General features: G+C 46.0%; 1 protein-coding gene across 5 annotated transcripts in view; it reads right to left on the bottom strand.

The window, feature by feature from the left end:
• The window catches only part of CLINT1 (clathrin interactor 1), a 209,729-nt gene that overhangs the window by 52,106 nt on the left and 143,344 nt on the right, over nucleotides 1-14,279 (bottom strand). For all 5 annotated transcript variants that reach the window (XM_063928398.1, XM_063928401.1, XM_063928397.1 and 2 more), the window contains 2 exons: nucleotides 8,785-8,889; nucleotides 3,955-4,051 (listed from right to left, as the gene is read on the bottom strand). In XM_063928398.1, coding sequence (XP_063784468.1) covers nucleotides 3,955-4,051; nucleotides 8,785-8,889 — 202 coding nt within the window. The remainder of the gene's footprint in view (nucleotides 1-3,954; nucleotides 4,052-8,784; nucleotides 8,890-14,279) is intronic.

Raw genomic sequence — 14,279 nt, forward strand, 5'->3', positions numbered from 1 at the left:
GAGCCCACTGCGCGCTGAAATTCTTGAGACGACCCCCCACCGTACCTGAGTCCGCTTGTAAGGCCCCAGCGTCATGCTGAGGACTTGGCAGAAGCGGGGGAGGGCTTTTGTTCCTGGGAAGAGGCTGCCTGCTGCAGTCTTTTTCCCCTTCCTCTGCCCCGGGGCAGGTATGAGTGGCCTTTTGCCCGCTTGCCCTTATGGGGACGAAAGGACTGAGCCTGAAAAGACGGTGTCTTTTTCTGCTGAGAAGTGACCTGGGGTAAAAAGGTGGATTTCCCAGCCGTTGCCGTGGCCACCAGGTCCGATAGACCGACCCCAAATAACTCCTCCCCTTTATACGGCAATACTTCCATATGCCGTTTGGAATCCGCATCACCTGACCACTGTCGCGTCCATAACCCTCTTCTGGCAGAAATGGACAGCGCACTTACTCTTGATGCCAGAGTGCAAATATCCCTCTGTGCATCTCGCATATATAGAAATGCATCCTTTAAATGCTCTATAGTCAATAATATACTGTCCCTGTCCAGGGTATCAATATTTTCAGTCAGGGAATCCGACCAAGCCACCCCAGCACTGCACATCCAGGCTGAGGCGATTGCTGGTCGCAGTATAATACCAGTATGTGTGTATATACTTTTTAGGATATTTTCCAGCTTCCTATCAGCTGGCTCCTTGAGGGCGGCCGTATCAGGAGACGGTAACGCCACTTGTTTTGATAAGCGTGTGAGCGCCTTATCTACCCTAGGGGGTGTTTCCCAACGCGCCCTACCCTCTGGCAGGAAAGGGTATAATGCCAATAATTTTTTAGAAATTAGCAGTTTTTTATCGGGGGAAACCCACGCTTCATCACACACCTCATTTAATTCATCTGATTCAGGAAAAACTACGGGTAGTTTTTTCACACCCCACATAATACCCTTTTTTGTGGTATTTGTAGTATCAGAAATGTTCAAAACCTCCTTCATTGCCGTGATCATGTAACGTGTGGCCCTACTGGAAAACACGTTTGTTTCCTCACCGTCGACACTGGAGTCAGTGTCCGTGTCTGGGTCTGTGTCGACCATCTGAGGTAACGGGCGCTTTAGAGCCCCTGACGGTGTTTGAGACGCCTGGACAGATACTAACTGATTTGCCGGCTGTCTCATGTCGTCAACAGTCTTTTGTATAGTGCTGACGCTATCACGTAATTCCTTCCATAAGACCATCCAGTCAGGTGTCGACTCCCTAGGGGGTGACATCACTATTACAGGCAATTGCTCCGCCTCCATACCATTTTCCTCCTCATACATGTCGACACAAACGTACCGACACACAGCACACACACAGGGAATGCTCTGATAGAGGACAGGACCCCACTAGCCCTTTGGGGAGACAGAGGGAGAGTTTGCCAGCACACACCAGAGCGCTATATATACAGGGATAACCTTATATAAGTGTTTTTCCCTTATATAGCTGCTGTATTGATTAATCTGCCAAATTAGTGCCCCCCCTCTCTTGTTTTACCCTGTTTCTGTAGTGCAGGACTGCAGGGGAGAGTCAGGGAGACGTCCTTCCAGCGGAGCTGTGAGGGAAAATGGCGCTTGTGTGCTGAGGAGATAGGCTCCGCCCCCTTCTCGGCGGCCTTTCTCCCGCTTTTTTAAGGAAAACTGGCAGGGGTTAAATGCATCCATATAGCCCAGGAGCTATATGTGATGTATTTTTCGCCATCTAAGGTGTTTTTATTGCGTCTCAGGGCGCCCCCCCCCCCCCCTCAGTGACCGGAGTGTGAAGTGTGCTGAGAGCAATGGCGCACAGCTGCGGTGCTGTGCGCTACCTTATTGAAGACAGGACGTCTTCTGCCGCCGATTTCCCGGACCTCTTCTGTCTTCTGGCTCTGTAAGGGGGCCGGCGGCGCGGCTCTGGGACCCATCCATGGCTGGGCCTGTGATCGTCCCTCTGGAGCTAATGTCCAGTAGCCTAAGAAGCCCAATCCACTCTGCACGCAGGTGAATTCGCTTCTTCTCCCCTTAGTCCCTCGGTGCAGTGAACCTGTTGCCAGCAGGATTCACTGAAAATAAAAAAACCTATACTTAAACTTTTTCACTAAGCAGCTCAGGAGAGCCACCTAGTGTGCACCCTTCTCGTTCGGGCACAAAAATCTAACTGAGGCTTGGAGGAGGGTCATAGGGGGAGGAGCCAGTGCACACCAGGTAGTCCTAAAGCTTTTACTTTTGTGCCCAGTCTCCTGCGGAGCCGCTATTCCCCATGGTCCTTACGGAGTTCCCAGCATCCACTAGGACGTCAGAGAAAATGGATTTGTAAATGTCATATAAGCCCTTTAACTTGCATTTTAGGATACGTTGTCCTATAAGACTGACCTGTCACCAGAACCTCTAGCATTACCATAACTGCTTTAGTACATATATTGCATTGTGCCTTGGTGAGAGATGGAAAACAAACAAGTACTAGGTAGTATTTAAAAAAAAAAAAAAAAAAAAAAGATAAGTACTGGTTCAACAAGGGACAGTTTCCCCATAGCAGATTATTTCATGGAGTGTGCTATACTCCCCCACCACTGGCCGGCACTCCCGGAGAGTTGAGATGGGTAAGGTATGCCATACCAGGAGAGAGCATAGTACAGCATGACAACTAAATTTAGCTGCTCGGCCTCATCGCTAGCACCCTGGCCAGCTTCCTCTGTCACTGCTCTTCTCCTGTGCTGGCTGGAGAAGCCGTTCCGGCAGAGTGTTCCGGCATCTTACACTTTTTCTCTCTTTTATTTACTATATACAGCAAAATATACTGTGTAGTAAATCACAAAACAAATAATCAGAGGACCCAGATTTAATAAGAAACTGCACAGCCTAAGGCTGGGTACACACTGTCCCGACTTGATAGAGAAACCGCCGTCACCCAGACAGAGCGGCCGATCCAGGCATGCATATACACTTACTGATGGTCTCACGTAACAGCCGGAAGAGCAATTGAATTTGCCCGCCCTGCTGTGATGTCAGCCCCTGCAGCAAGTTTACGGGCAGTCGCTGAACCGCCTGTACCCACAGCCAAATATGATGATATGTCACATCCTGTGCTGCACAGCCGGCGTGATATGTCTGTGAACCACATTCTTCATAAACATTGTTTGCCTACACACCCCAACCCGCTAGAGATATATATCGGCCTTTCACTTGAACGGCTTATATCTTGCCTAGTGTGTACCCAGCATAACATTAATAATCTGAAAGCCACAATAAATTGCCAATTCTTTAAAATAAATACATAATCTGAAAGCTAATGGGGATATCTGTGAGCATATTAAGACATGAGGAAGCACTTTGAGTGTTATTAAATAGGGCACAGTACTCTATATTCACTTAATAGCCATATGATAAGAATCAGGGGATAGGTTCAAGACATACTACTACTGTATTATTATTATTATCATAATCCTTTATTTGGTGCCACAAGGGATCTGAAGCGCACATTACAGAGTACATAAACAACTTACAGTTCAAGACAATATAGGAGAAGTACGGAAAACCATTGGTTAGGTGCCATCAAAGGGAGTAGAGTATAAGATAGTGTAAGTAAGAGAAGGCCCTACAATACATCCTAATGAGCGGTGATCTAATGACATCTCTAAACACCTTTTATTCCACTATAATCAACTACCGCTCATACCAATAACTTTCTAAATGCAATTAATAACAAAGATCAGACAACAATGGCACACAGCGTTAGTAATTATTACAGGCATTGTTGATATAGAATGATATGATTACCAGAAAAATAAAATTCCCTTTTTAAATCCCCAGAGAAACAGAGGATACATGACATTGTATTGTCATTAGTAAATAACTGGGCACGTTTCTCCTATAGATTTACAGAACATTACCTGTCACTGTGATGTAGATCAATACAAGGTAAACAGACTTGGGGCATCACAGTTACACAAAAACAATCACCCATTACCTTGTAAACTCTGCGCCAGTTCTTCTTGTTGTCTTTCAGCATTCTCGTCCACAGCATGTTCATTAGCTCTGGGAACTGCTCATACATGAATGTTGCTCTGAAACAAAAAATGTTCAGATAATTAAGGAATATTTTTTTTCTTCAAGCTGCTGTTATTAAGATAAACACTAGATGGCGGTAGATAACAAATTTCAGCAGACAAACATTGAAACAAGGTTGTCTTATTAACACATACATTTCAGTCTTGTTTTAATTCAATTTCACATTTGAATTCAGATACACCTGTGATACATCAGCTGCTCAACCCTGCACTGAGAGTCTTGAACTATGGATCATATATAGACGTATGCAACAGTACAAAGCACAGAGAATCCCTTGACACATTTCTGTAAACGGGTGGTATTCACCTCGTTTTAATTTGCTACAGATTGATGGCGATGTCATCACTGCACTTTTTACAATGTCAAGCAGTATAGGAACACCAAAATGCGCAGACAACTATGTAGCAGTCTGTGCGCGTCGGCAGTACAACTGTATATATGTCATCATTTACCATCATGTTTAAAACTGCCCTGTCGACCTGCATCAATGTAGCATCACACTTGTCTACATAACGGTGCATACACTCCAGGGTTCCATATTGATTGTCAACAAGACAAATGCAGTCCATACAGGGCAAGTACACTACAATGCTGAATAATACTGTTTTTATTTTCATTTTCAAATGGATCTTGGTAAAATATCACAAGCCCAATGTTTGAGCAATGCTGAACACACATGAACCAACCCGGCTTTCCACATAAATGAGTATTACGGTCCAATCTAGCCCCATTCTTAGGCCAGTTTATTAGACCATTCAAAGCATGTAATCCATATTCACCGGATGCTGCCTTTTTCCTAGTACAGAATAAAAATGTGAGCGTGTGAAATTGCCTACTCTCATCTCAGCTAAAATTACAGTGCAAATTATCTTAAATGACAGATTAAAGTATGTGAATGTCAGCTCTGCTGCACACTAAAGGGAAAGGTTTTGCAAAAGTCCCAGCCATGTGGTAGCACATTGTTCATGGAAATAGTTTTGGGTTACTTAATAAAGAGGCTCATTCATTTATTTTCCACCCCACTGATTTCCTGGTCTGTACAGCACTGTACGAGACAGGAAGTGAGGTGTGCAGAGGAATGTTAGAAGCGCCCCCACATGCTGGAAAACGGTACGCGTGGTTTCACATAGTTTGCATTCTGGCCATAGTCTGCTATAAATATTCACCAGCAGTTGTAAGGAGGTTATGCAGGAGTTGTATAAGGAGTTGTACAGGAGGTTATGCAGTACGACAGACTAATATACATACACACACACACACACACACACACACACACACACACATAAGATACAGCAACCATTAATAGCCACAGTCAATTGAAGTGATTTACACTGAGTTGTCTCATTTGAAAGCAAACACTGATTGCTTCTAATGTTGGCAACAAACTGGAGATTGATAATATACAGTGGCGTCACAACCGGGGGGTGCGGCCCGCACCCGGGTGTCAAAGTGCCGGCTCCCGCTCAGTGACAGGAGCCGGGTACTGCACTGTAACATTACGTGATGTGCCCGGCTTCTGTCACTGTGAAGAAGCCGACACTGCAGTCTCCGGGGTCAGCCAGCACCTCCGGCTCCCCCTTAGTCAAGGAAACTGGGGTCGGGAAGCGTAGCCACGCCCACGTGCAGCACGGCCATGCCCCCATCTCGCAAAGCCACGCTCCTTCTGACTGCACCCGCGAAGGAACGCCCCTTTTTGAACAGGAGCCGCACCGGGTGTCAAACATGTAAGCGACGCCTCTGATAATACATCTAGTCTTAAGGGCCGTATACACGGGGGAGATGTGGTGGGAGATATGTGCTGAGCGAACCGCTCAGCACACATCTCTCCCCCCGCTCAGCGCGATATGTGCTGAGCGAGGTGGGGACGACGGGGGGGTCGCTCACTTCACACAGCGCTGAAGTGAGCGATCTGCTAGATTGAGCCTGCATGCAGGCCAATCTAGCACCAGCGATGGGGCCGCGCATCGCTATCGCTGTGGGGGGTACACACAGAGATCAGTGTTTAACTTCTAAGCAATCTAGTCAGTTTGCTTAGATTTTAAGCATGGATCTCTCCGTGAGTACCCACCTTTAGAGTTATTCCGTGGGTCATCAATCAGGAGATGATCACTGCATCAGCTAAAATATAAAGAAAGGTAGGTACCCCGATGCTGGATCCTGGTTTTAATGTTGAGAGAGCCACCCGCAATACTTTTTGGACCTGGTACTTACGGTGACTGGGAACCTCTGCTGGCAGCTTCTACAACAATTTCAGGAGCAGTGGGAAGAGATACCTTACAAGCGGAATAAAAGGATAGCCTGCCACTAACTGGATAAGTGCGGAGCCAACCAATCAAGAGCCACCTGACATCTCACCTTTCATATCAATAATAGGTTTCTGCCCTGTCCTTTGATAAGGAAACCAATTACATCTCACCCACCCTGCCACCAAGGTACACTATACTTCATCCCGTCAGTATTACAGACTGGATAGTAAGCTTTCCAGGATGGTCCCTACTCTGGTGGTTTTAGAACTGAAATCTGTGTGGGAAAAATTACACAGGCAGATTCCAGATTGAATATCTAGCTCCAATTTTCCCATACATATACGTGGCCAAAATCAGACGGCTCTAGCTATTCCACAATCAGACCGGACAGCCACATCCCCTGTGGTACAACTAGAGTAAGTGTTCCCATTCAGATACTGATCGGGATTGTCACTTTGTGAGTCTCTTCAGAACGACTTGGATAAACTAGACACATGGGCAGCAAAATGGAGAATGAGCTTCAACAAAGACAAGTGCAAGTAATGCACTTTAGTAGCAGGAACAAAAATAACGCCTACATGCTAGATGGGGTAAAATTAGGGGACTCAGTACTGGAAAAAGACTTAGGTGTTCACATAGATAAACTAAGCAGCAGTACCCAAAGTAGGATTGCAGCAAAGGCGGCTAACAAGGTATCAACATGCATAAAGCGGAGAATTGATGCAAGGGACAAGTGTGTTATACTCCCATTATATGAATCACTAGTGAGGCCACATCTTGAATACTGTGCACAATTTTGGGCACCATACAACAAAAAGCATATCTTGGAACTAGAAAAGGTTGAGAGGCGGGTGACCAAACTAATTAAGGGGATGACGGAGACGCTGGAATATGAGGAAAGGCTTGCAAGACTAGGCATGTTTACACTGGAAAAGAGGAGACTAAGAGGGGACATGATTAACATTTACAAATATATAAGGGGACAATACACGGACACGTGGACACCGGCTTAGGTTACAGGAGAGGAGATTTCACACACAGAGGTGAAAAGGTTTTTTCACAGTAAGGACAATACGTGTTTGGAATTTCCTGCTTGAGAGAGTAGTAATGGCAGATTCAGCCAACACTTTTAAGAATGAGCTAGATAAGTACATAATAGAAAAGATATACAGGGTTATGGTGCGTAGTCATGCACTATATAATTTAAAAAAATAAATAAATAAAAAAAGATGACAAATAAACACAACGGCCAACATTAGCAACAGACAAAATTAGTCCTAAAAATAATACAGCGTAGGAGACTTGATGGACAAATTGTCTTTTTTCAACATCAGAAACTGTGTTACTATGTTACAGGCTGCCATATGTAAAGGCCTAAAGCTGACTGGATACCCTGCCAACAACGCAGCACCTAAGGTCACCTTAGCACAGGCTTTTTCAACCAATGTGCCGTGGCACACTAGTGTGCCGCGACCAGTTGCAAGGTGTGCCGCAGAGCCAGATCAGCTCCCTATACCTTCAGAGTGAACCGTTGGCCCGGGCTCTTATTAGAGGATCAGTCATGCTCTGGCTGTGATCTATGCCTTGATGACGCGGCAGTGATATCATAGGTCACGGCCGCAGCGTCTCACCACCCAGCCAGCCCACCCGCCTGTATACACATCTTCCAGTTCCCGCTTGCATCCACAGCTTTCCTTGCCCACCGACATCCACACCTGCCCAACCGCCCGCTGCTCAGTATTCGCAGCACTCCACTATGAACAATCCCCGCCACTGAGGGACAGGGAGGAGGTCAGATAATCGGTAGGGGCTAATATTTATGTTATTTCTCTTGTGGGGAGCAATAGGATTTATGGATTTATGGGGGGAACAATGTGAATAATTCATGTGGGGAGCAATAGGATTTATGTGGGGAGAAATATGATTGATTTATGTGTGAGCAACATGATTTATGTGGGGAGCAATGCGATTTATGAAGGGAGCAACATGATTTATGTGGGGAGCAATGTGATTGTTTTTCCTGTGCAGGCCAATGTGTGGATTCTTTTTTTACTATGATGGCCAATGTGTGTTTTTCTTTTTTTTCTTTGGGGAACTGATGGTGTGCCTTGGCAATTTTAAAATATTGTTCGGTGTTCCGCGAGTAAAAAAAAAAAAGGTTGAAAATCACTGCCTTGGCATATAGCAACAAATCGTTTTTTTTAAACTGAATACATATCCACTAGTAAGTATGACAGGTGCCTACATATTAATCGGAGATACAATAGCGGATGTTGATAAGCCGAATGTGGATCTGTGCAATAAGCATCACTCCAACTGTTCTAAATAAGCAGTAAGACAAAAAAAACAAGAAAGGTATTTTGTATTCCAAGCACAGAACACAGGGCGAATAAAGTTTCCTGCCCCTGTTCTCCACCTTCACAAGAAGTTATAACTGGGAAAGAATTGTCTTCTCTTCTCCCGGGAAACCAGCCATTACTTACTTGGCTATCTCTCCCATGAGCTGCCCGGAAGGTCCCCAGGGGTCATCGTTGGTCGCCTCTCGAACCTTAGACTCTATCTCTGAATAATTCATCACCACATTGGTGCTGCAAAAGAGAGAGAAAACACAGGTGATTAGCATTAGTCCTGAGCCGCACGTAGAGACTTAATAATAACACTGCTGGGCTCCTTAATGAGCTGCTTCTACAGTATGGGATGGACCGTGCCTAGTTCTGCGGATACCCTGAGGACACCTTACAATGCATTTAACTTATCTGCAAAGAAGGGGGGTTGTATTCCATTAGGATCTGGAATACAAATGAGACCAGGGATCACATCACCCTTGGAATTAAGCCAGCATAAATGGCTTGTGGTCACAATAAACCGATCATACTGAAAATGTGGAGATTTCGGGTGGCAGGATGCCCGTGGGGGAGCAAACGTTCCTCTTACAAGCAGTAATGAGGAGATAACAGGTTACAAAATATCTGCACTTTGATTAGATGAGGGAAACAGTCACTCAGTTCCGTAATAGCAAAGGAGACCAGTAACGACAACCTGCCCTGCATCGTATACTCATAGTCCCAGGGATGTGTCATTTTAGGACCAAAAGGGTTAAAACAAGCTGCAGTTTTGTTAAGCAGCAGACGCTGAGTTAAGGAAAGTAAAACTATAAGTGGCTTCTATCCAAAGTAATTAAATACAAAACACATCTTGGAAGAAGGGGACCCCAGGCCTTCTCTTCCTTTCCCATGTAAAGATCAGACCTCGCTCTGTGCCATACCCAGGGTCCCGGTGACCTCAGTGCAGAGAAGGAATTTACATCCAGATGTGGAGGACTGGTCGGGAGGAGGCAGGAGGACCTCGTTAGCATAAAACTTTCTGTGATTGATATGGATGTGATATTGGAGGATACACGGCAAAGTTGAAGGGGGGTGCTGTCCTTGTGGGTTAGTTAGGGCCTCTTGGAAGGAAATCATGTGGAGATTTTTTTGGGGGGGGGGGTTAGGAAGGAGCAGCCAGTGATGGCAGTTCCTTGGCACCTCTACAGCTTCAAGTCTCAAGGACTTAGGTTTGTGTGACAGCAAATAAATCACGTTGCATACTGGAAAAGCGGGCTCCTGAGCATATGGATTCTGACCCCGTTCTGGGAGAACAGTAAACCCTCCAACTCCGTGGGAGACCCACAAAACTGTGGAGGTTTTGCAATGTGTAAGCACATTTCAGTATATGAAGCAGAAGAGAAGAATGCCTTGCGGGAAGCCTCTGACTGGAAGGATGATAAATTATCAGCAATACACCAGGCTTCATTACACTGGGCCATATCCGTTCAATATATTACACTGTATCCCAACCAGAACAGGGACCTCCACAATCACTGCAGCTTCTCCCTACATCCTTACATAATGCTACATGGAGACCACAAGCAGGTTTTCCATCACACTGCAGCGGTGACAGCACCCATTAGTGAGGCAAGAGGCATTGGTGTCTCTTTTCTGTATTGCTATTATATGTTTACTGGTCTTTCAACAATGGCCTCTTAAAATTTACCTCCAGCATGCTATGATCAATGAACCTACTGAAAGCGATTGAACAGTCTTATTTACCATATATCACATGGCAATAACTAGCCAGGAAACTAATATCTTTTTATTTTGTCAGTTAAGTTTTTAACAATATGGAGCAATATTGCTCAACGTAAAACTACTATACAGTCACAGATTCCTCAGTGGTCCCTCAACGTGATGCTTATACGCAGATTCCCCTTTCATGCAGTGATAGATCCAAGAATTAAATACACACAGATATACTGTGACTTGCAGTGGGATCCCACGTTAAGATATCGGACCCAGCTAGAGGCCCAGGCACAGTGGTGGACGTTGATAATGACAATGGGAAATCAACAGCAGCATTGTCATGACAGTGTCCATATAAATAAGGGGCAATACTATGCGAACACTGGGGGGTCATTCCGAGTTGTTCGCTCGTTGACGATTTTCGCTATACTGCGATTAGTCGCTAACTGCGCATGGTACGCAGAGCGCATGCGCTTAGTTATTTTACTAAAAACTTAGCTGTTTTGCTGTAGCGTCTGCGGCGCTTTTCAGTCGCACTGGTGTACGGTAAATGATTGACAGGAAAGGGGCGTTTCTGGGCGGCAACTCAGCGTTTTCCCGGCATTGGCTAAAAAACGTAGGCGTGTCAGGGAAAAACGCGAGAGTGTCTGGAGAAACGGGGGAGTGGCTGGCCGAACGCAGGGCGTGTTTGTGACGTCAAACCAGGAACGAAACGGGCTGAGCTGATCGCAGTGTAGGAGTAAGTCTGGAGCTACTCAGGAACTGCTAAAAAATTTCTATTCGCAATTCTGCTAATCTTTCGTTCGCAATTCTGCTAAGCTAAAATACACTCCCAGAGGGCGGCGGCCTAGCGTGTGCAATGCTGCTAAAATCTGCTAGCGAGCGAACAACTCGGAATGACCACCACTGTCGGATACAGTCAAGAGCCTCTATTTAGGTGTAAAACGTTTGCACTTTGCAGGCCGATTATATGAAGATAACTTTTACCCAACACCCTCAATCTGGCAAAAGTAGCGTATATTCCTGAGTTTTTTTAAACAAAGTTTTTATTGTTTTTGCCCCAACATAACAGTGGTACAGCATCAAATTGTACAAAGAGCAAACCGGTACAAACAACAAGCTATGCGCAGTAGGAGGGCAAGCTTACAGTCAACAGGGAACAATACCAAAGATAGTTCAATGCAGTATAAGGAATTTCAGTTGGTCAAAACAGAGAAAAGAGAAGATGTATGCAGAAGAAAGTGTAGAAGAATAAAAGAGTGCAAAAAAAAAAAAAAAATGAATTAAGAGAAAAAGAGAACGTAGAATAAAAGGAGACAAGGATGAGGGGAAGCAAAATATATGGGCAGCATTAGTAGGGGGGGAAGCTGGTAGGAATTGCTGGTAAGTCAATAACGTACGAGATCCACAATGTGCCTAATAATCAGCAAGAGGATGAGGTGATAGTGGCCTCATTGTGAGAAAGCCATGGAGCCCAAATAGGGGCACATTATCAGGACTCTCCTGCAGAATGCTGGGTATGGATTCAAGGAGGTAGGGGTTCCAGATAGACTTGTGCAAGGTAGAGACAGGGGATTACCCAGATGTTTTCAAAGGGCAACATTGGCTCAACTAGCTGAGTTAAGGACGTGAGTAATTCGCTGTTTTTGTGTATGCTGGGAACTAGCATGTAGACGTGAAGGCACCAGGTACCGATAGAACATGCGTTTGTAGGTGTTTTCTTTAATTCACACGCATATAGAAGCATTATTATTCCAGAGAGGGGACATGAAAGATTATTGAGCAATCCAAACACCCTGGTGCAGTAATCACATGTGGAGAGGATAGATCGAAAGAGGGGAAGGAAGCTGAGAAAGAGGGAGCCTCTGGTCAGATGGGAGCCAAAAAAAAGAAAATAAGAATTTACTTACCGATAATTCTATTTCTCATAGTCCGTAGTGGATGCTGGGAACTCCGAAAGGACCATGGGGAATAGCGGCTCCGCAGGAGACTGGGCACAAAAGTAAAAGCTTTAGGACTAGCTGGTGTGCACTGGCTCCTCCCCCTATGACCCTCCTCCAAGCCTCAGTTAGGATACTGTGCCCGGACGAGCGTACACAATAAGGAAGGATTTTGAATCCCGGGTAAGTCCCTAGTAGCCGCAGGCACCACAATAGGTTGGTTCAGGTGAAACGCTGAAACCACCTTAGGGAGAAACTGAGGACGAGTCCTCAATTCCGCCCTGTCCGAAAGGAAAATCAGATAAGGGCTTTTACAGGATAAAGCCGCCAATTCTGACACGCGCCTGGCCCAGGCCAGGGCCAACAGCATGACCACTTTCCATGTGAGATATTTTAACTCCACAGATTTAAGTGGTTCAAACCAATGTGACTTTTGGAAACCAAAAACTACATTGAGATCCAAAGGTGCCACTGGAGGCACAAAAGGAGGCTGTATATGCAGTACCCCTTTTACAATGTCTGAACTTCAGGGACTGAAGCTAGTTCTTTTTGGAAGAAAATTGACAGGGCCGAAATTTGAACCTTAATGGACCCCAATTTCAGGCCCATAGACACTCCTGTTTGCAGGAAATGTAGGAATCGACCCAGTTGAATTTCCTCCATCGGGCCTTACTGGCCTCGCACCACGCAACATATTTTCGCCAAATGCGGTGATAATGTTTTGCGGTTACATCCTTCCTGGGTTTGATCAGGATAGGGATGACTTCATCCGGAATGCCTTTTTTCCTTCAGGATCCGGCGTTCAACCGCCATGCCGTCAAACGCAGCCGCGGTTCTTGGAACAGACAGGGTCCTTGCTGGAGCAGGTCCTTTCTTAGAGGTAGAGGCCACGGATCCTCCGTGAGCATCTCTTGAAGTTCCGGTTACCAAGTCCTTCTTGGCCAATCCGGAGCCACGAATATAGTGCTTACTCCTCTCCATCTTATCAATCTCAGTACCTTGGGTATGAGAGGCAGATGAGGGAACACATACACTGACTGGTACACCCACGGTGTTACCAGAGCGTCTACAGCTATTGCCTGAAGGTCCCTTGACCTGGCGCAATACCTGTCGAGTTTTTCCCAACGGTTTATAATCATGTGGAAGACTCCTGGGTGAAGTCCCCACTCTCCCGGGTGGAGGTCGTGTCTGCTGAGGAAGTCTGCTTCCCAGTTGTCCACTCCCGGAATTGCTGACAGTGCTATCACATGATTTTCCGCCCAGCGAAGAATCCTTGCAGCTTCTGCCATTGCCCTCCTGCTTCTTGTGCCACCCTGTCTGTTTACGTGGGTGACTGCCGTGATGTTGTCCGACTGGATCAACACCGGCTGACCTTGAAGCAGAGGTCTTGCTAAGCTTAGAGCATTGTAAATGGCCCTTAGCTTCAGGATATTTATGTGAAGTGATGTCTCCAGGCTTGACCATAAGCCCTGGAAATTCCTTCCCTGTGTGACTGCTCCCCAGCCTCGCAGGCTGGCATCCGTGGTCACCAGGACCCAGTCCTGAATGCCGAATCTGCGGCCCTCTAGAAGATGAGCACTCTGCAACCAACACAGGAGGGACACCCTTGTTCTTGGTGACAGGGTTATCCGCTGATGCATCTGAAGATGCGACCCGGACCATTTGTCCAGCAGGTCCCACTGGAAAGTTCTTTCGTGGAATCTGCCGAATGGGATTGCTTCGTAGGAAGCAACCATTTTATCCAGAACCCTTGTGCATTGATGCACTGAGACTTGGCTCGGTTTTAGGAGGTTCCTGACTAGCTCGGATAACTCCCTGGCTTTCTCCTCCCGGAGAAACACCTTTTTCTGGACTGCGTCCAGGATCATCCCTAGGAACAGAAGACGAGTCGTCGGAACCAGCTGCGATTTTGGAATATTGAGAATCCAATCGTGTTGCCGCAACACTACCTGAGATAGTGCTACACCGACCTCCAACTGT

This window comes from Pseudophryne corroboree, chromosome 6 (genome assembly GCF_028390025.1).
Source record: "Pseudophryne corroboree isolate aPseCor3 chromosome 6, aPseCor3.hap2, whole genome shotgun sequence".
Lineage (NCBI taxonomy): Eukaryota > Metazoa > Chordata > Amphibia > Anura > Myobatrachidae > Pseudophryne > Pseudophryne corroboree.